The sequence below is a fragment of the Meleagris gallopavo genome, chromosome 20, assembly GCF_000146605.3.
Source record: "Meleagris gallopavo isolate NT-WF06-2002-E0010 breed Aviagen turkey brand Nicholas breeding stock chromosome 20, Turkey_5.1, whole genome shotgun sequence".
NCBI lineage: Eukaryota > Metazoa > Chordata > Aves > Galliformes > Phasianidae > Meleagris > Meleagris gallopavo.
Window position 1 is genome coordinate 4,090,871 of NC_015030.2, and position 22,917 is coordinate 4,113,787.

General features: G+C 51.2%; 1 protein-coding gene across 1 annotated transcript in view; it reads right to left on the minus strand.

Annotated features, from left to right (window-relative positions):
- The window catches only part of MGAT5B (alpha-1,6-mannosylglycoprotein 6-beta-N-acetylglucosaminyltransferase B), a 37,652-nt gene extending 18,091 nt beyond the window's left edge, over positions 1–19,561 (minus strand). The window contains exons 1-7 of the mRNA XM_031556300.1: positions 19,489–19,561; positions 19,235–19,347; positions 9,834–9,978; positions 1,786–1,898; positions 1,627–1,700; positions 669–836; positions 44–208 (exon numbers count right to left, since the gene is read on the minus strand). Coding sequence (XP_031412160.1) covers positions 44–208; positions 669–836; positions 1,627–1,700; positions 1,786–1,898; positions 9,834–9,978; positions 19,235–19,304 — 735 coding nt within the window. The 5' untranslated portion in view covers positions 19,305–19,347; positions 19,489–19,561. The remainder of the gene's footprint in view (positions 1–43; positions 209–668; positions 837–1,626; positions 1,701–1,785; positions 1,899–9,833; positions 9,979–19,234; positions 19,348–19,488) is intronic.
- Between the last annotated feature and the right edge of the window lie 3,356 nt (positions 19,562–22,917).

A 22,917-nucleotide genomic window follows, 5' to 3' on the forward strand; every position in this document is an offset into this window, starting at 1 on the left:
GTCCTCATCCCCACGTCAACCCCACCATGCAATTGGCTCCTACGTGTTTTTGGTCCCCCTGCCGTCCCTTCAGCTTCTGCTCGAGGCGTCGGGCTGCCCACAGCCACTGCTGAGCCAGGTGCCGGATCCTCTTCTTCATGAAGCTGAGGGACTCCTTGCCCGTGCCCACCAGCTCCAGCAATGGGGCCAGGTCGCTGCGGAAAGCTGCCTGCAGGAATGGAGCACTGCTGATTGCTATCAGGCATCACTGAATCACATAACCATGAGATTTCCCACGTTGGAAGGCACCCATGAGGAGCACTGAGTCCAACACAATCACCACCCAAAACTCAATCCTAAGTCTGATAGCGGTGTCCAATGCTTCCAAAGCTCCAGCAGCTCAGGGAAATGCCTGCTGCCCTGCAGAGCTGCTCCATGCCCACCACCCTCTAGTGCAGAAACTTCTCTTAACATCCAATCTGAGCACTTGTAATAAAATTGCAATCAGGGTCCATTGGAGAGGGGTGGTTTCACTTGGATGTTTTCCAAACTGGTGCCTCTTTGTGGCATCCCAGGGGGGAGAGCACTTGCATGTGGCATCAAGATGGGCGCTGGGGGTCTGCTGGTACCACTGCCTCGGAGGCACCACTGTCACAGCCCCGACCCCATTGTTATCCCATGGACTCTACCTGGGCACGGGGCAGCGGTGGAGGGGACGGTGCGGCCGTCTGGTTCCTCCAGGGCAGGGGAGGGCAGAACCACTCAACTTCACTGAGGTAGATGAGGAAGGAGCACTCGGTGCCATCCACGCCAAAAAATGCATAGCAGGGGTCGGAAGTCCACCTGGCCCTCATCCACTGCAAAGGGACAAAGGAACACAAATGGGGCTCATTCACACTCCCAGCTCACACATCCAGAGCTGTCCCTGAGGTGGTTCCAGGTGCAGAACAGCTGCTGATTGCAGCCCCCATTCATCACCCCCGACCAGCCTGTAGTTAATTCAACAAATCTACTCGCAGACAGCTCGCTGTGCCCGCTATGTAAAATGCACCAATCAACCAGACAGGAGATCGAATTATAGCCTTTGACAATTAAATTACATTCCAAATTAACTCCAATTGTGGATAGAAAGGATGCCCAGCACTAGGGGAATGAGGAAAAACTCGTGCCCCAGTCCAGTGTTGCTTCAATATACCCTTCAGCATCCTTTCAGGTAGAATCAGCCCAGGGCTGGAAGCAGGAGGCTGGCAAGGGAGGGGAGAGGGGAAATGCTCTTAATTAGCCCACGTAAATATGCTCTCTGACAAAGAGATCACACTGAAGGCCAAATGCCAGGCTGTGTGCAGGTGTGGGGAGCATGCAGTGTCAGCCAGGACATTGCGTCAGCAATGGAGGTCCTTGCCACCATAACGAGATGTGCTCCTGTGCCACGCTGAGATTATTCCCCAGACACCAGCCGTGCTCCAGATATTTCAAGAAGATATGACAGCACTTTATCCTCACCGTGCTTCTGTCATTAAGCACAGAAAGTACGGGCAGGGAGAGCCTCACAGAGCTGGTTCTGCTGCTGCCTGCAAAGCTGTGGGTACAGCCCCACACCTCCTCGTGGCCTCATGGCAATTAGGCATGTGGGGAGCTTCAACTCACCTCCACCTTCCCAGCGCAGTCAGGGTACTTGGGGTCCCTGGGCACCTCGCACTGGTCCCTCCTGCCATCCCCCACTGCAGAGAGACAAGGAAGATAGCAGGTGCCAACACCAGGAACGGATGGGGCTGGAAGAGCTGGGCACCTGAGAACAACACTCACTTTTTGCGTTCATGAGGCTATTCCGGAGAATCTGGTCTACTTTTATTGCGATGTCTGAGACGTTTTGAGCTATAGCTTGGATCCTCTCCATCAAACCGGCCGCTGGTTGGAACCTGGGAAGAAAGAAGAGAGACCCCACAAACATCCTGAAAATCCAGGCTTGCAGAGCTGGGCTGTAGGCTGCAACACGGCAGTGCCTCATTCAGCAGAGAGCTTTGAAGAGTTCTGACTTTAAAACAACATAAAACAGTTTTTCTGCTATTTTTTGCAGTGTGCTCATAAACTGCAATACATCTCTGCATTTTACATCGGGAACTGCTAAATATGCTGGCGAAATCTGTTTGCGTTATTTCAGACGTGCTATGCTTGAAAATCCTCCGCTGTGATTATTGGCCTTGCAGCGCACGCAGGAAGACACGGGGAGTTAAAAAAAGGAGAAAGAACCAAAAATTGAGCAAAAGGATGACACAAATAGCAACAGGCAAAGAAAGCCCTGAGAATCACAAGCAACGACGCACGGATGGCCTGAAGTCCAATCCCACCAACAATGAGCAGACTTCCATACCCAACGGTGAGGGCTATGGGGCAAGGGGAGATGACAGGGACAGGGAGACTGGCAGTGTAGCCCAAGCTGGCACTGAGCTCCATGTCGTGGCCCCATAGAGCCCATGAGCACCATCCCAGTGTGGTCAAAGACCCAACCCCACTGGCTCGAATGGCTGCACATGGCAGCTATTGAACCGCCGCTCGCGATCAATCCCAGCTGTGTAAACAGCACCATTACCCTCCACACATCTCATGGCACAGACAGAGCAGCACGAGTGACAGAGCATGGCAGAGATGCCTGATGTCAATTAAAATCTGGTTTCAGGTACAAAAAGGGCAGAGAATTCAATCCGTGAGCAGCGGTGCCGCACTCGACAAAGAAAGATTTCCACCTCCAATGCTCCACTTGCCATTTCCACTGCAAACGATGCCTTGATGAGCGCTGTTATCACAGCAAATAATTTCCCCTTCTGCAGCGGCTGGGTCATAGATTTTTCTTGCTGCTGCTGAGATCATTATAATACAAGGAGATGTCATAAGCAGTGAGCAGAACCAAAAGGGCTACCTTGAATACCGCTGGCACAAAAATATGTGCTGATATCAGGTCCTTCCCTCTGAAGTTTTATGTTTGTTCTCCAGCAGATCACTGAAGCTGAAGGCTGCGATTTAAAGTACCTCTGTCCTCAAGGCTAAAAAAATCCTGGGTTTATGAACCGACACTGCTCCGGCTGTTGATTTAAGGTCCATTCTCCAGCAGCAAGCAGCCCACATTTTTCCTCCTGGCATGGTTTATGACCATCGATACTCAACCTGCATACCTCCACGGGGAACCACATATCTTAGGCTTTTAAGAAATAATAAATGCAGAGGACGCCATTGCCCCCAAGTAACTTTCAACCTTTTGCAGAGAAGAAAGCCCAGGTCTCCTGCCAGCTGCTGTAACAGGAAGAATCCTTGTGAGGCCCTGGTAAAACACAGGCACAGAAATGACCTGTGACGAGCTTAGCTTGTGAGCACAGCTTCAGTCTGAGGGCTGAGCCAGCCCTGAAAGCTCCTAAATCCCTCTTTTCTGCAGGTCTTTATCCATGAGGAAGCAGCAGTCAGACCACTGTACATGTCTGTAGGGACCAAGAAAAGGTTGGGATGGGCAGGATAGGAGCAAACTCAAGAATTACTGAATTTAGAGTCAATAAGCCCAACCTTCTGCTCAAATTGGACAGGGACGTTGGGTCGTGTAGATGCTCCCCATGTTTCCTCAGCACTCACAAGAGTGCAAGAGGATGGGAACAGATACAACTTCCACCTCCACCTAGAAGCCACCCCAACCCCTGATAGGCTCTAAACCAGCTTGCAAACAGCCAAGAATTTGGTGAATCCCAAAGGCCCGTGTCATTGCAGGGGAGTTGGACTAAATGAGCTCTAAAAGTCCCTTCCAACACAAATGATTCTATGAAAGGTTGAACGTCTCCATCCCATCCCCAATCGTGAGATCCTCCAGGGTTGAGAATTGGCAAATGCATTCATGTGAGATCAGGACTGTCCGAACCCAAGGCTTTCTCTGGGCTCATCCTCACAACCAGCCTGCATCCTGCTGGTTCCCAAGACTTATCCTGGCATTTATGTCAGCCTGCCTGGCTTCTGTATGATACAGCTGTTCCCTGAACACAAAGGCTTCAAGGCAGAGCCTTTTGATATTAAATGTGTGTTTGATCATGGCGTGCAAGCAGCACTTCTAGTTCTCTGGAACAAGACATCCACGTCGCGTTCATGTGCAGCATGTTCAAAGTGCAGAAGGCTTACCTAAGAGGAAACGAGAACTGAAACGACCTGGATCAAGAAAGGGAATATTTTCTTCCCTTCAGCTATTTTGGAGTTGAAATGTCCAGCACAGTTCTTGGCATCTTTCATACGTTAAAAGGAAGAAATAATCATAGAAAACACCCAAAACAGAGAGCCACGCTCCACCTCCCACCCATCACATGCTTACCACCTTCATTCCCCAAACCAGCTTTCTCCAGCATTGGAGCAAGGAGTTCCATGCTTGGGGTGAAAGCTGCACCGGTACTACAGGGCTGCAGCTCGAGCAGGACATTTCATTGAATGCATTAATGAGACGACAAGGAGGTTAAGTAGAAGTTATATCAACTATCATTAAAGTGATTTGTCTCCTGAGCAGAGGACAAGGAAATAAGACAGTTAAAAGCAAAAGCTCGAACGCAAGAAGGTTTTCCTGGAGCTCATCAGAATCTGATGCCTTACTCCTAGTAACTGGAGAAGGACAAGGTGAGGGGCCCATTCTGCTAAACCACAGCTAAGCAGGATGGAGAGATTGTTTATCATCCAAAAACACCACAGCAAAGCACCAGCACGGTGAAACCCAGAGCTTGCCCCCAGCCATCCCCCTTGCACAGAGCCCTTTCTCCTTGCTGCTTTTTGACTGTTCCTATAGCGACAATATAAATGCCACCAAAATACACGGGGACTATGCCAGCATTGAAACTATAGTAAATTGCTATAGGTTTTCTGGAACAAATTTTTCCCTGGGAACTTAAAACCATTTACTACAGCAAATACAGTACTTTTACTTCTAACCATCAATATTGATTTCATCTTTATTATTTTCAGATTTATACTTCCCCATGTTGATTACGATTCAGATCACGCTGTGGCTTATAATGCCCTGTATACAGTATTCATCTCATTCCAAAAACTGCTATTAAGATGTATTTTTCCCCACAGGCGGATCATTTGCCACATAACACAGCCAGAGGTTGAGTTTTCCTTTCCTTTTTCATACATTAATTTGCTCCCCCTTGCTTTGCCTTTTGCCCCCAGCCCTGCTGCACCAACTCAGCCTCAGCCTGGTTATCTCTTTACAAAGCACCACACTTTTATTGCCTTTTATAAAAAGCAGCATTAGGAAAAGACAAATCTCCTCCTATTTGCGTGTTGTCTCCATAATACAAACCCTAAGCATGTTTGTTTGCTCTTATATTTCTTCCGATCGCTGTTGGAGAGAGCGATGCGGGAGGAGAAGAGCAGATGTTTGGAAGGTAACACATCCACATCCCAGCACTCATGCAGAGTCCTTCACCTCCTGCTTGCTCATGATGATATTTGTGCTGCCATTTGCCGCTTTACAATCATAGGATCATTAAGGTTGGAATGGCCCAAGACCATCCAGTCCAATCACCCACCTGTGGCCAATACTGCCCACTGCCCATGTCCCTCAGTGCCACATCTCCGTGGTTCCTGAGAACCTCCAGGGATGCTGACTCCACCACCGCCCTGGGCAGCTGTGCCACTGCATCATGCTTTCACAGAGAATATTTAAAGATTTTGTTACCCAAAGACACGAAGCAGAACAGCAATCCTTTGCTCTCTGTGAATTCATATGGGGCAAACAACCTGGGGAATGCATTTTGGGACAGGAGAGCTCCGTGGGAACTCATTTGAAGCAAATATTGGATGTTGCAGGAGCAGAGCTGAGCTACATCCAAGCAAACTGCAGAAAGGAAACCACGCGCGTGGCCAGCCCCAGCTGTCCAAATGACAGATTGAGTCATAAATACCGGGGCATTTTACACACTGAAGTATTTCAATTTATTTTATTTTCCATTTACGGCGGTTGATGTTGCTCACAAAAAAATGCATTTAAAGGGCCAGACCCCGAGTGAGCTGCAGCCCTCGAGAAGCCTCTGCCACTTCAGCAACGAATTGCACGAAAAATAAGATCCCTTGGCAAGAGAACAAGTCACAGCCAGAATCACAGACCTGCCTACCTGCAGCTCGCACGTACTCCAACACATTGACCAGTTCCAGTATCACAGATCTGCATAAATCACCCGCTCCAACACAAGCAGAACTTGCCAGCAGTCAAAATTGTTGATTAAAATGTTCTAAGGATGCTGTAGGATGCTGAGAGATCCTTTCCAAGCAGATTATGGGGCTGCAGTCATAAACCCAAGCCTTGTTTTCTTAGAATCATAGAATCCCAGAATGGTTTGGGTTGGAAGAGACCTCAACGACCATCCAGTTCCAACCCTCCTGCTGCAGGCAGGGCTGCCAACCTCTACAGCAGGTACCAGATCAGGTTTCCCAGAGCCCCATCCAACCTGGCTTTGGGCATCTCCAGGGATGGGGTACCATGAACAGAACAGAGCCCTAAGCACAGGCAGCAGCAACTTCACGTTTCCTGGGTACATGAAGGGTTATGGCTCAGTCACTTCAGTGTCCGTTCATCTTTACTTGATAGGGGCATAAATCAGCTACATGTGCCTCCATGCCCAGACAGTCTGATGCCTGCAGGCTGCTGGGAAGAGCCTTTGGTGAGCCCAGGAGGCTTCACCATTCCTCCATGGAAGCTGCCTTCAAGTCAGCCCCAAAACACCCAGTTTTGCCCACACACCATTCTCCAAGATCCGTGTTGTGGGCACCAATGGAGAATGCACTCAAATTCATGGATGCTGAGGACTAGCCAGCCACCCAAGCACAGCTCAAAGCCTCTTGGCCTTCATGTGTTAAAGGCGTCAAACCACCCCTTCTGCAAAGAAATAAGGCAGCCCCAAGAGCATCACTGCTTCGGGGTGCAAAGGCCCCAAAACAGCAGAAAGCAAAGGCTGCTGAGGAAGTGGCTGCAGCAAACCTGGAGGTGCTGGTGAGATGCAAGCACAGAAGTGATAAGAGAGAGGACCTGGGTGCTGCTGGGGGTCCCCACCATCAGCAGAAGTGTCACTGAAGCAGCTCCTTAATGGCAGCAATTTGGGGAGCTGGGTTGGCAAAATGCAGCTTGGAGTCACACTGTGAGACTTCTAATTCCCAGGGGAATATGGAGTTGTGTAACAATTATAAGAACAAATACTTGAAGTGCGTGGAAATTAACTGAGCCTCGGTAGTAATTAAGCCTGAAGATTAATCAGCCATTAGCAAATAACAGTCTACATGTTACCCACCACACAGGGCCAGTGGATGAGAAGGGCAGCAGGGCAGACCCCCACCCAGGACCCCGCCGTCACCTCCCACCTGAGGACATCCCCAGCACCCAGACCTGGGCTCCTGTGACGCCCCCAGCTCCCGAGTCCAGCTGAGATCAGCCCCTGCACAGCCCCTCCATCCCTCCCTAGGTTCTTTCCAGCCAGGCACCAGTGCTCTCACCATGTGCTAGTATTTCCCCTGCCCAGCAAACAGCTCTCCAGGAGGCTTCCGTAAGTACTTCTCATTTCCTGCCCTCTGATGATTTATGAGGGTTGCATTCAATTAACAGTGGTATTGATTTTCTCGCAGCTGACTGACAGCCTGCTCGTGCTCATTGGGAAAATAATCGCTTACCTTCCTGCATGGGTAGGGAGCAGGAAAGGCTGGAAAAGGCATTCAGCAAAATCCAGCAGAATTCAGCAAAATCCAGTAGATTCTGCAGCTCATGCCTTCTATCCCAGAGTGACAAACCAGGGGCCTTCCCAAAAAAATCCTGGTCACCTCATCTAAAGAGGATGTTGGACACCTGAGTCTATCCAGAGCTGTCCCTGAAGCATTGCAGGAGATGGATTTGACACATGTGAGTGCCTATAGACAGCATCTATGGGGCAACAAGCAAAGCTTCAGGTGACTTTAGCCATGAATAACTCTGCAGTCACTTCCAGCTGCGTTGCTCCTGACAGCTGAGCAGATTTCCAAGGCTGCTAATTAATTATATCTCGCTTATTCGAATTCCTCTGTGCACTTTCTGGGTAGAAAGCCATCCCTGCAAGGCTGACATGGGGGCACTGGGAGCACGGAACATGCTGGGGGCTGTGCTGCTGGTTGATGATCTTGAGGTCTTTCCCAACTCCAATGGTTCTACAATCCCATGGATGACCTTGAGGATCTTCTCCAACCTTAGTGACCCTATGATTCTATACACCTGAGGGTCTTTTCCAACGTCAGCGATTCTATGACTCCATAAAGCGCAGAAGAGCTTTGGTTCATTCCTACCCAGGAGGTGCCCCCACCTCCACTGTTTTTGTGGAGATCCAACACAGCAGGAGAGCCCCTGGTAGAAGCAGGACAGATCCCACTGCTGCTCAGGGGGAGTTGTAGGAGCCTACGCTGAGCAGAGGAGGGCACAATTGTGGCAGCCGTGCTAACCAGAGGGGCTTTAAAGAATTAAATCCTTTTGAAATTATCACCCTTTAATTGTATTATCATTCGCTGACAGCTTCAAGTCGGTCACTGGAGATCAAAGGAGGGTGTTTGTAAATGCTGCTGGGACCATCAGCCCCACCACAATGCCTTCATCTGCAGACACAGAACGCAAATTCAGCCATAACACGGGCTGGATGATGATGCAGGAAAATGACTGTATGGTACCAAGGGGTCCACGCAGCAGCTCAGCTCGATGGAGATGCTGATGGGGCTCGGAGCATGGGACTGCTTCCAAGAGGTGTTTGTAGCATGCACGCAGCCTCGTTCGTTTGCTAGGGTTCATCTCACTGCTTTTGTCATTTGGGATGCTCTCAAAGGGGAAATGTGTAAGGAGGAAAAGGTGATGAGCTGGAAGAAGTTGATCCTGCCAAGGAATACTCTGCTCCTGAAAATTAAGGGATCTGTAATTTCAGTTGTTCAATGCCGTCTCAGCACAGCTACAAAATCCAGAGGATGCTTCCATGCACTCCATGTTCTGCACTTCCTCTCAGGCTCAGCAGGATCAGACACCCTCAGCACAGACATGGCCACCACGTGGCACCAAGGGGCACGATTCTCTTTGAGAAGCCCAAGATCCCCCCACGGATGAACAGTTCCTTGGGGCTGCTGCCAGCCAATGTAAGACTTCCCTGCAACGTGACCACTGCCAGCTCATATAAATGCTTTTAAGTTCATCTCTGATGTACAGAAATGATTACAACCTGGAATTAATGGTTCTTTTAATGAGAAATCTGCCCAGAACATCAAGAGAGAGCGAGCATCTTCCAGTCTAGCAGCCACGTCCCTTCCTCTCCAGGATTACTGCTGGTGCATGTGGCTAACACGCAGCCTCACAACAATAAAATCCTCAGCACCTGCCATTACAGAGGCAAATTATATTTTTCAGTGGTTAAAATTACATTACTTAAAAGGCAAAGCCATGCACTCCCAGGCTTCCTGCACAGCTTTAATTCGTGTGTGCACTCAGTTCAGCGCAGCACAGCCCTTAATTACAGGCTCTCTTACTATATTTTCTATTATAGGCGTAGAAGAGGCTCGTAAGAAAAGCAGTGGGGAGAGGAATGGAAGTGATCATAGGGACGGGGAGGTGCAGAAACCCTCAGTGACGACAAGGCAGTGAGGACCGCTGCACACCCAATGGGTCACCCACAACTCCATCTGAGCAAAATCAACAGCACCAGGTAGAAGATGAGGGCCAGCAAGGTTGGGATTTCCCAGCCCCACTCCAAGGTGGTGGGCATGGCAACCCCCCTGCAAGCCCCCCAAGCGCATGATTTTGGGGACAGCAGTGGTGCATGAGGGCATCGGTGCCTCCAACTGACCTGTCCAGAGGGAATAGTGCCTCGTTCCCTTTGTGGAAATCAGTGTTGTTCTCCAGCCTGGCCAGGATGTCCATCCTCTTCATCAGCAGCTCCAGCATATCGCTCATCCGCCGCAGCACCCCTCGGGACTCCAGAGCGCCCATCACTGTGGGGCACAGAGAGCAAAAGGGACAAAGTCACAGCCAGGTGCTGCCAAGGGGACTGAGCTGGGTGCTGAAGCAGAGTCTCTGCAAAGCTCAGCCCCAAAGCTGCCCTCACTGCACTCCCCAGCCCTGGGCACAGTGCTTCAGGGAGCACACGCTGCCCTGCTGTCCCCTCCCGGCTTTGCAGCCCCATACCTGCTGTCCTGCCCAAGGTGCAGAGCTCAGACAGAGCCTTGCTGCACCTGAGTTTGGCTGCAGGCAATAGATCCCTGTTTGTGCATCGCAGCTCAGCCAGCTCCCAGCAGGGCAGCCCTGGGTCCCAGCCCCATTTCACACTCTGCTGGCACAGCTTGGGTTGCTGTCGTGCTGGCAGCTGGGTTTCCTGAGCCCCATACCTGCAGCAGGCAGGCTCCTGGTTTGATCTTCAGCATAATGCCAGTCAGCCTAGAGCCAAGCAATGGAAAATAAAGCTCCTGTTTCATCTCAGCACCATTCATTTCATGTTAGTAATAACTTAATCAGCACATAATCCCCCAAACTTTTCTCATTTTGCTTATCTCTGCCATTCCACTCAGATAAGCTTTGCAAAGGGCAGTACACAGTGCAGTTCTGAAGCAGCAGGGGATAAGCAGGCAGCACGGGGACACATGGACACCCCACAGCATTGGGAATGGGGCACCTTTGGGGCAGCACAAATTGTGTTCATGGCAAGAAGTCAGAGACTTCTGCTTGAATCTTTGAATGCCTGAGGTGCTGGCCAGGCTGGGGGACACAGGAACCCCGTTTGTCTATCCCAGTGCCCAAGGTAGGGTGCAGCCCTCTGGGCAGGACATGAGCCCCAGCTTTTCCTATTAAGAAGCAGAACTGCTAACAAAGGTGCAATTTAAAGATGTTGTGGGGGACAGAGGTGGAAACTTGGATGCTGGAGTTCAATTTGCACTGTCCAAACACAGCCCAAACACAGAGCCAACAAAAAAGTAACAGCTGGGAGAGGGGCTTAAGCCAGAAAATGCATCAGGAGCCCACAGCCATGCTGTGCTGCTGGGAAGGAGCGAGGACAGAGCCTGGAAAGGGAGTGAAGATGATTTACAGCCACCGAGCCGGGCTGCTGCCCCAGTTTGCAGCCAGACTGCATCCGTTTAATTAAGGATGCTTGTTTAGTGGTGCTCCTCGTTTGAAATTCAAATGGCTGCCCGTACAGCTCTGGCACAGAAGCAGCCCCTTATTAAAGCACAGAACCTGGAAAAGCCCTTCCCGAGGGGCACTCACATCCTCAGGGGCTCCCCAAGGAGAATTCCCACATCCTTCCTCCACATCCCAGTGCTCCTTCTTCCACATCCCAACTCTCCTTCCCTGGCATCCCAAAGCTGCTGCTAGGGAGTGGAGTTCTCCCTCTGGGCAGCACATCCCCTGCCCGAAAGCAGCAGTCCCAGCACGTGTTCCCCCCACCCATGTCCTCCCCTGGCTCTCGGGGATGAAGCTGAAGCTCCTCCCCACCAACCCCTCTCTTTTTCCGCCGTTGGCCTTTTTGTTGTTGTTTTTCCAGGAGCTTAAGGAGGATAACAAGAACAATCTGACACTTTTGGCAACGATTATTACATCTCTTGGAAAGTGTGCCTCATTAAAACCCAAAAGAAAGGAGGAAAAGTGCTGAAGCGACTTTTTTAAACACGCAGGAGCTGGGATGGATTCGTTAACCTGTGGCGGAGCGCTGTGTCTGGGGGGAGCCACGCAGCCCCAGAAGGGGATGTGCAGCCTTAAAGCCATGATGAAGAGCATGGCAGGAGGCAGGAGAATCCAAAACCCCTCTCAGCAGCACAAACCCCTGCAAAACAAGCCTGGCAAGCGACTTTTCTCAGCAAAACAAAAGCGAAATACAAAAGGAGAAATATTCTAATTACCCCTGATAATCAGCTATGATAGGAAAGAAAACACAAGGAAAACTGCTCAACGGATTAATTGGAGTTTGCTAAAGTATGACAGCTCCTGACAGCTCTCTGAGCGGCAGGCACTCTTTAAAGGCAATCACCAAACCTGACAGAGGTTTTCATAGCGGCACTATGAAATAATGATTGCAATCAATCATATCTTACTGGATTTCATGAGACATGCTGGTAAACACAGCGAAGGGAGGAGAATTATTTATGGTGCTTCAGAAGAGCATACAGCTAAGTAATTGGATGAAATCAGGGGAGGAAAAGAAAGCATCCCCTCAGGGCGATGGCTATTGGAAGAAGAAAGAGTTTCTCTGCAGAAGCGGTGGAACAGTCAACAGCCGACGTGTCGGGATGTGGATGGAAGGAAAAAAGTGTTTCTCTGCAGAACTGATGGAACAGCCAATGTGTCGAGATGTGGATGGGTCCTCTCCCAGCCATGCTGAGGAAACTGAGGCACATCTGAGCCCACCTCCCTGCTCTGAAGGCATCCCCTGGCGTTGAGAACGCAATTTGACAACATATCCTTGCTGTTCGTAACGTGGCTGATTTGTTGTGGATTTTTTTTTCCCTTCTTCTCAGACATAAGTCACATCCCTGCCTGGCTGTCTCACTACAGCTGAACGCTCCGCTACAAGCAGGGAATTTGCTCAGCGATGCTGAGATATTACTTACATCCACTGAAAATACCAGCTGAATTAATTTCAATCTAAAGCATCATTTGCTCAGCTTTGTTTTTCTCCTTTAAAGGACAACTGGAGGCTACTTAAACTCCTCAAAAGGACAAGGTGGATTGCAAGGAAGGAGCAGCTGCTCCCCTGGCTGCTCAGCAGAGCCCAACCTTCAGCTTCGCGCCGCCCCAAGGGCCGCAGGGACGGAGGTGCGCCGGGACGGGCGCTGGCCATGGTGCTGATCTGAAAGCAGGAACCCACCGCACACCTCTATTTCCCAAGCTATTGATTTTGGTTCAAGCAGATTAAAAGAGCAAAGCAACTTGCCAAGGGCTCCTGCTAGCCCTGGAACGTAATCCACTGCAACCACAGAACGGAAATTCTGCGCTAGCTGGCACCAGTTGAGCCCCAGGGCAGACCTGAGCCACTCCTGGTCTGCAGCCCTAGGGAGGGACACTGTCATAGAAAGGCTTAGGCTGGAAGAGAAATTAAAGATCATCTGTTCTACTGTTTAGAGAAAGAGACTCTTTATCAGAGAGTGTAGAAATAGGAAAAGGGGTAATAGCTTTAAACTAAAGGTGGGGAGATTCAGATTACACATGAGGCAGATATCACAGCGAGGCGCTGGTGCTGCTGCCCAGAGATGCTGTTGGTGCCCATCCCTGGAGGTGCTTGAAGCCAGATTGGATGCACTTTTGACAGCCTGGTCTTTGGGAGGTGGCCCTGCCACAAAAGGGGTTTGAACTGGGTGGAGTATAAGGATGCTTTCAACCCAATCATGCTGTGGTCCCTTCATCACCCACTCTGGCCAGACGCCGGAGTCACCAGCATGGGCACACCAAGCAATCACTGCATCTGCAAACCCACTGACATCATCTAAACTATGCAGAGGAAAGCATAGACCAGTTCAGCCACTGTGAAAATCTCAAGGAGCCACACAACAGCATTCATGCCAACGACAGAGAGTTCAACAGTCTTGCTCCTGCCAACAGTCAGCGGGAAACTGGCTGCCCCATAATCAACGAATTAAGCAGTCTTAAGTCAGCAGGGGAGGGCTGATGAAGGAGATGATATTAGCTGGGCAGCGCACAACTTACCCCCTTGGATTCATCCATCCCTTTGCCTGCTGTGGTACAATCAGCACTAACTGTATGGCACTGGGGATGCCACACTCTGGCAGGGCCAGGCACTGCCACCTGCTTACCTCTGTCCCCCAACACCAACACAGAAATGTGTCATTGCAGCCCAGTGATACATGCACCTCTATGCTCCACATTTCAGTACAAATAAGAAATGGCAGGAAGCAGGGCAGCAAAAACATTCATAGACAGGGGACATTGCTGCAATAGAGCTCAGAGCTGCCCCAACACCCCCCACTTTTATTACCTTTTCCCCACACACACATCCCAAGGGACAGAGACCTGAGGGCAACAGGGACAGTCCAGAAGTGCTGCCCCACGTGACACACCACAGGGAAAATGAGGATGTGGAGAGCAAAGCTGTATCCTGGCTTTTCAGCCGAGACCCCAGTGGAGAAAAATCACTTTCAGAGGCTGCTCTGCTTCCCACTGTGCTTTATTTCCTCAAGTACCCACTGCTCCCAAGTGCAGGATGAATTTTGATTTAAGTGTGAAAGGGGTAATAAAAGCCCAGAGAGCCATTAACATTCCTCCTGGCCATGGAGGGCTGTTTGCTCATCAGAGTTTGATGAAAATGCCGTTTGAGTTTCTTGCAAGCGATGGAAAATCAATTAATTGATTTAATCATTCCCTGGGAGCCACTGCTGATGGAGATAACGGAGTGCTGGGGGCCAGCAGGATGCTGCACCTTGACACTGCTGGGATGGGGCAGGAGGGGCTGTGGTGCTCCACTCAAACCATTGCTTCCACCCCATCCCAAGTGGCTGATGTCCTCATTTCCCTATTTCCACGGCACAGATTTCCCTGCTTGGAAGAGCAATTTAGTCAGAGCTGTAAAGTTTTACAGCTCCACTTTAAAATCCCTTTGCAGAAGCAATGTGGGGACCTGCGCAGTGCATGCATTCGTGGAATGGATGGGGACTGCTCCAAGGCCAAAGCACCCACTGGGTTTTGGCCATGTGAAAACAGCACCGAGTCCCTTTGCTGCCACAGGGCAGTGCCCATGGGGACACTGTGTGCAGAGGACGTGCTTTAAACCCAACACCACTTCTCCTGGTGCTTGCAGCAGCACAGCCAGCAGCACCCACACCCGCCAGCACCACTTTAACCAATAACTAATGAAGCCTCCCCGTACTCAGCAGCAAGAGCAGTGTAAGCGATTCCTGCTGCCTCATGCAGCTGCTTTAAAGAGCCCCCGGAGCATCTGAGCATCTGTTGGGAGCGGCAGGGAGCGGGGCTGGGGGGACACAAAGCCCAGGCAGAAAAACTAAGCTGAAGGGACACGCAGGACCCACTGGGGACACATGCCATATAGCAGCCTTGGTGCCAACAGCACCCACCATGAGGAGCTGGGCAGCCACAGCCACGCTGCTCTGGGGGATGTCAGATTGGAAAGTCTGCTGCTGCCTTTCGAGGGAGCTCTGCATAAGGAACATCTGAATGCAGGTCACGGTGCTGTGACAGCGGTGCTGTCCCTGTCACCCGGCGCTGCCTGGGCAAGACACTGGCGCTCCAGCAGTACATCCTGACAAGGTGCTTACAGCCACAGCACTGCTCAGCAAACGGCATCAACAACATCCAACACAACAAAAGCAGCCCTGCAGAGAATCGCAGCTCGCTCGGATTGGAGCTGGCAGTAATTACAGCCAGGTTTGCACAGCTGAACCTGCCCAGCTCCATCCGCGCTCTGCAGAGTGCCCTATCATTGCTATGGGGTTACACGAGGCTTTGCAACTGGTTCTCATGCTGTCTTCAGCATGCATTAAGGCAATGAGACAGATGCATCACTTACATGGTTTCTTGAGGGCAAAGGGAGCCATGAGCCCCCTGAACCACACAGCTATGTGTCACATCCCCAGAGGAGCAGCCCAGGCACTTACTCCCAGGGTGCTCTCCAGCCAGAGACCTGTACAGGTTGCATACAATGGTCTGGCAAAGCCACTTTGGGGTATTTTGCTGATGCCAAGCCAATCTCCTGCCAAATGAACTGCATTTCTGCCTGAAAGGGTGAGAGCAGAAATTACCCTTCCTAAGACAGAGGGATACACAGACAGACTGCAAAATGCCAAGACAGACACATCTGTGTTTTTCTACCTCTTGACAGAGCCAAGCCGTCTCCTCCTGGCTGTCCTCCTCCACCATAACCATGTGCGGAGGGTCAGGGCCACACACAGACCTTCACCTCCTCCTCCTTCTCCTCCTCCTCCCTGCAAGCACAGCCAACTGCAGGGCAGCACGGCGCAGGTACTCCAACTCTCTCTGATCATTAGTGATGCTGAGCTTGACCTTTCTGCATCTGCCATGAGAACAAACGACGCTATCTGGCCACACAAACCCAGCTGGGATGAACCACAGCAGACGGAAAGCCAGCAGAAGCGGGAGTGAGAGCAAAGGGCCCCTCTGAGGGGATCATGTCAGCTCTCACATTTCTGTTTGGCCTCTTTGCTCTCCTCCTCAGGGAGCCATTGAAGGCACTGAACTAACATGAGATCCCGGCGTTTCATGGTGCTGTGACTCTGGAACAGCAAAGATGCTCTACAAAACCCTGAACAACCTTCAGCATTACCTTTTGCAGCTCAGCTTCCCCTCCTCTGCCCTCTCCATGAGAATTTCTCCTCCCAAGAGAGAGAAACCACAAATGGGGAAAGAACTCAGCTGTGCTTTGCAGCCCCAGACAATCCCTCTCTCCACTCCTGTGCTCATCGATGGAAGAAATTGCTTTAAGCAGGTGAGACTCCAGGAATCGGAGCAAGGAACAGCCACAGGAGAGACACAGCACAACACAGCATGAATTGCTCCGGGGAGAGCAGGGCAGGATTTCTGCCAGTTGATGGTCAGTGCCACTTCCAGCACAATTTGTGCCGGCTGCAGGACTTCTCCTGAGCCCTTTGCCCCAATGCAACAAACCAGAGCCATCTGGCAGCCCAGGACAGTAGCACTGCCATGCATCCGTGTGCATCACAACCCTACTGACCCTGCCCGTGGGCTGCTCAGTATCCAATCTGGGTCCCTACCCTCCAGCTCCAAGGAGACCAGACCCCAGACATGTCTCTCCAACGTGGGATGGGGCAGCAGACTCACAGGGATGCTCTCTGAGTTTCCTGCTCCTCATTAAAGATTTCAGTGCTTTTCCAATATCATTGCCCTGCCCCAAACCAACCCTACCCAGCACTAAAACAAATTGTGTTTGGGAGGAATAAAAATGTTTTAAATGCAAAAGAGGAGGTGTGGTGAGGGCACAGACAGCTGAACCTCTCAAGTGTAGGTCTGCTCCCAGCACATCTCCCACACAGGAGATGCCTTTTGCCAATCCAGATCTTTGCTTGTAGAACAAATTCTCCTGGTGACCATATCAAAACAAAGGAACCTCTGTCTGTGTTTATTTGGCAGCAGGATTAGGATAAAATACCACACATTCCTCGAGGTTTTTATTTATCTTTAGGATGCAAAGCATCCGCTGCATCAAATCACCGAGCAGAGAACCCATCTGAACAACAATTTCTGGCACACAGACAGAGATTGGGCTGGAGAGAGTCTCCTAGGAGGAGATTCACATATAAAAATAAAATTAAAAATGGGATTAACTACCAGGCTGTGACATTATCCATTTCTCCTTTTCATGCTCCTGCCTTCCATCCATCTTCATTTTGGTTTTGATTGGCTGCCCGCACGGCTCAGATGCTGAGAAAGCTCTGGGCAAGGCTGTGGCATTTCCATAAGCTCTCCTCAGAGCACAGTTTGGGTAAATGCACATCAGCCCAAGAGCAGAGTTGGGATTGCAGCACCCAAGGGTCAGGAAAAGCAAGAATAGCCCCAGTGTGGCTTTGAAACCAGCACTGCAATGAATGGTCACCTCTTATCCACAGCCAACAGGAGTTCTCCCATGTGAATTACTTGGAGATGCTGGGCACCCCAGCACCACAGTGCTGGCAGCCCCACATGTACCTGGTGGGATGCGTGGAAGTGAGAACAGCAGAGTTCCAAGGCAAGGAGGTCTGCAGGGAGAATCCCACGAGCAGAGACTCGCTGGCCCCAAACTGCACCTGCTGCATTAGTGAGGCAGCTCACACTCACACCCAGAGCAGATGGGAAAGGATGCTGCCAGCTTGCACTGAAAAATTAATTAGTTAATAATGAACGATGCTCAAAGAGAGCCATTAAACCCAATGCATCAATGAGCCCCTTGCTCAGACAGCACACAGAGGACCTTGCATGCTCAGAGCCTGTCCCACAACACGCACATCTGAGCACACACCCAACAATGCCTCTGCACCCAGCAGTCCTGAGCCCATACAGCTCCACATAAATGCTGGCCCTCTTCCCACAATTACTGACATTAGCAGCTAATCAGCCCGGCCAAATTAACCTGCTCCTTTGAGCTTGTCTTCAGACCAGCACCGTGCACTTAACAGCAACGATAACAACCAGTGATATTTCTTAGGTTTCCTTGGGATCCATAACACATGTTAATTAAATGCCCGTTTATTATTCAAATTGATCTACTGAGATGTCGCAGTGCTAAGAAGCAGCGAACCCATCCGTGTTCCCCTCACCCCATCCTACAAGTGCTCAGTGCTCCCCTGGCACAGCTCAGTGTTCCTCCGTGGGATCTGGGGGGAATTGAGGTCTGCCCCAAGCAGAGCACATCTGGAAGTCCAACCCAGGCACCACCACGTGCTTTACATGGAGCTTTCCCACCTCACCGGGCTTCAATCCCCATTTTCCCCAGTGGCATTGGTGAGGTTGGCCAACGTGAACCATCCCTCCCAGTTTCTGGAGACGGGTGATCTGTTTTCATCCCCATTCCCAGGAGCCACCACCTCTCAGACAACGCTTGGCTGGGACATCACACAGCTCCCACCCAAAGTCAGTCCTGTACACACCCTGAGGTTTGGGTCCTGCTTTCTTTTTGGAGTTTCTCGCTCCCCACATAGGATGAGCCCTCCTGTCCCAGGTGTTAGACAAGCAGACTAAATCTTCCCAAACAAGAGACACAGCAGCAGCCAAATCTGCAGTGATTCATCTGGAAGCAATAAGTCATTCTGAAAATCCATCCAATGGGCTAAAAAATGGATTTACTCCGAATTTCTGAGCTTACTAACACAGCAGTACCTGCTTTAAACAGTGCTGCAGACCAGAGGGGCTCAAGAAATTAGGAAAAGAAATGAGATCCAGCCCCAGGACTGTGCTGGTGAACGCAAAGACACCAAGGGCTGGAGGCAGTGGACTCAGATTTGGGTTAAATAGATGACTAGAATAAGGATGGGAAAAACTATCCCACCATGGCATCCAAAAAGGGGACATTGGCCTTTTGCTGTCATTTTACTCCAACTTCATAGAGTCCTTTGGGGTGGACCCAGGGACTTGGGCAGGTTTCTGGGAACCTCGGCTGCTGCTGACAGCACGGTCTGTCCATGCTCAGCTGTGCAGCAATACATCCCCTGGGTGGGACATTCTGCATCCCCAGCTTGGCTGGACCACAGGTGGGCTGCAAGGCCATGGAGAGGTGCTTACCTTCAGTTCGGATGGTGAAGGGTGAATCCCCCAGGCGCTTGGCTGAGAACTGCCCTCCCAGTGAAGTCATTAAGAAGCACAGAGTGAAAAATCCAATGCCCAGCACAAATATCCTGCAGGGAGGAAAGCAAAGCTGTAAGGAGGGGTGCGGAGCTGCCTCTTGCCTCCAGCCATAGCCTTATTGAGTGGGAGGAGCCCCGAGATGCTCCTGCCCAACCCCTTGCAGCCAAATGGTGTGTTTCACCCCAAAACACCTTCTGAAGTCACTGTGAACTGCTTGCAGGGTCTGAGTGGGAAAGCTCAGCCAGAGCAGGCTGCAGGAACCACTCAGCAAACAATGATTTTCCTTCTGAGAGCCCAGGGAAAAGAGAGACCTTGTACCTTGCCTTTCTCCCACAGGAGCTAAAAAAAGATAAAATAAAACCAATAATAATGATAAAAAAGAAAACAACATCTTTTTGTTTGTCCCATAACCAGGCTGCTGATATTTCCATTGTGCCCAGCTTTGGGGACCTGCATGAACTTGTCTCTTTGGGGATGAGTGTTCAAAGAGAACAAATGCTGCACAGCAAGGAGGAGAATCCAGAGCCCAGGCCAGGTGGTCCCATACCATGGGAGGCTTCTCCTGAAGGAATTTGGAAAATCCTGCTCATCAGAGAGCCTGCTGAATAGACATTGCAGCGGCACAGCCTCCTCTCCAAGAGATAAAATTAGCTTTTGTTGAAGGGGTTTGTCTTCAACCAACCACATCCCATGGCCATGGGGAGCCGATGGCCCCAACCAGGTGCTCACTGACATTTCTGCCTCTTGGCACCTCTGGCCCAAAGGAAATCAGCCCACCGAGAACAGAATCCAGCATCTCCTGTTTCAATGTAACAACATCATCTGCAGGGCGCAGGAGTGGCACAAAACCCAGCACTGCCATCCAGCACCACATCTGTCTTTGGAGGTAACATCGCTCCCTGCCTTACAGCATTCACCTGCTGCCCCTGGCAGAGCAGCTGCTGCCCCGTGCACTGTGTGGCATTGCTGGTCCCTGCTCCATGGCCATGGGGAGCAGAGGCTGTGGTCCTGCAGCCTCTGATGCTGAATGCCCCTAGCAGTGCTCCCAGTCCCCTTTGGAGACCTGTGGCCAGGCACAGGGAGAGCTGATCCCTACAAGAGAGGTAGAACAACCTAAAATCCCCATGTAGACACTCCAGGAACTTCTTGTTTCCAAATGAGCTTCCCCCAGGGGATGGGAAGCAGTTTAACCAAGCGCTTGGCTCATCCAAACCTGCATCCCAACGGCCCATCCATGGCAGATGCCGGTGAACTCGTGGGGATCACCATAGACCTTAACCCCTCTGAATCAGATCTTGCAGATGGGTTTCCAGGGAGCTTCTGGCTCAGCTCAGGCAGGGAGGTGTTTGTGGAGGTGGCTGAGTAACCCCAAAAGCAATGGGAGTCCCACAGTCTACTTAGAGTGGAGGAGATTTGGGAACCCTGAGCACATCCCAGTCCCCATCCCTGTTATCCTGTCCAACACCCAGCCCCATTGGGTCTGCAAGAGCCTGGCTGTGAGTGAGGAGGGTCCTCTCTGGGCACAGCCCACCCACTGCCCCTTCCCAGGCATTCATCATCCAGAAGGTGGCTGCTTAAATCCTCACAACTGATCCCACTCTCTATTCTCACCCTGTTGAGACTAGTTTCATCATTACCCGAGACCTCGTTTGTGCATTTTAATCTTCACGATTATAAGCTGGCAAGGAGTGTTGGTTAAATTCTGGGAAGAAAGAGAGGAAGGGAAAGACTGGGAGATCCGTGCTCCAGCATCTCATTAGGAGACAAAATCTGCTCAATTTTGATTGGATTATAGAGAGAGTAGGAAAGATGCAAGAAGAAAAATCAGATCCTAACTGAATTAATGTTCCTAGGACAGAAGCAGACGCAGCCCAGCTCTTCTACCTTAGCAGGTAGAAATTCCTTTGTCCAGAAAATGAATGCCATGAAGGAGGTACAACAGGGGCTCAGATCTTCCACACTGCCATCGGATAGGCTGGAACTTCCCCAAATTAGGTCTCATTTGCTGAAGGCCACAGTGCTCCAATGGCCAAATAGCATCCATCCCACACGCCGCCTTCGCCTGCCACCAACATCACCTCCAGTTCATCACCACGGTGCTCCAACTGTGTGGGTTCTCCTGCCAGGTCCCTCTGCACACCCACCTCTCCCAACCCCATGTGAAATCCATGCCCAAATCCAGCACTGCCCCAAAGCAAACAGCTGGTGCTTCTAAGACCAAAGTGAGAGCCATCCCTACGCAGCCCCACAGCCTGCTCACAGCCTCGCTTGTTCTCTCCCCTTTTCCACTTGCTGCAGGCACTTTCACAGCTCGGGGCTTTTGGCATCGCTTTGCTAAGCGTGTCTGGAGTGTGATTAACATGTTTTGGTGCAAAGGGTCAGGTTTCCTGCTTGCTGTTTGCTGATAGCACCGCTGCCAGGAGCCCAAACCGAGCAGGGATCTCACTACGGGTCTCTGCTGAGCAGCCAGAAACAAGCAGCCGAATTACAGGACCTGTCCCAGCTACTGCCATGGCAGCACATCTTACTGGGCTGCACTTGTTGGAGAGCACGACAGCCCAGGGCATGCAGATGGGACCATGCAGGTGCTCTGCTCATCAGGGTTCCTGCCCCAGGAGCCATGCCCACAGCGCTGGGTATGGGGGGCAGGGATGCTCAGCTGATCCCTTCCACCTGGGGACTTGAGACTCACCTGGGAATGAATACAGCCACTGCTAAAGGGCTGCACGCGTCCTTCCCACCTCCTACGGTTGCACGCTCACAGCCCCGAAGCTCTGCCCCTTTCCAAGCTCTGACCCCGAGCTCAGAGCCACGGGGACCACCCCCCTTAACCCCCGGCCACGATCTTGGCCGTGTCTCAACGGCTCCCCAGGGTGCTGCCGCGGGATCCGGCCCCGAGAAGGGCTCTGGGCAGGCTGTGCAGAGCCATACATCTCCAAACACGAGCGCAAGCAAACGGCACAAGCACAGCCCCGTCCCCACAACCCGCTGCGGGGGCCGAACAAAAAGGCAGCGGTCAGATCGCTCTGCCGATCCCGAGCTCTCCCTGCACCACACTGTGCACCCCCCCCCACACACAGCTTCCCCTCCCACGGTCTTTTCGATCCTTTTCCCTTAGAAAAAAACCGAGCAATCACCGGTGCCTCCCATGTGGCTCAGGTCTAGGAGCAACAAAGCGAATCTCCGGTGCGATAGAGATGGAGAGCAAGGGATGGAGGGGGGGAGCCAAGGCACGGAGGCATCAAATGTAAAATAAATAATAATAATAAATCTAAAATAAAAGCAATAAGAGAACCGAGCCGTGCTGGCATGGCTTGCAGCCCCAGCGCTGCCTCCGGCTCAGGTGTGGGATTCCACAACACCCCTGGATTTAATCCGGAGGTAGCAATTCCCCTGCGAGCACCGACATCGCTGAGGAAGGTGAGCAGAGCCGCACGCAGCCCTGCAAGGAACCCCCGGGAGGTGTCGGGCAGCCAGCGCTGACCTGCCGGCGAACTTGCTCGGGCTCCCGATATCTCCATCTGGGGCCAACCCGTATGCAAGACAAAATAAAAGTAAGAATCAAAATACTAATAATTAATTTAGAAAAATAAAAAAACAAAAATAAACAAACAAACAAC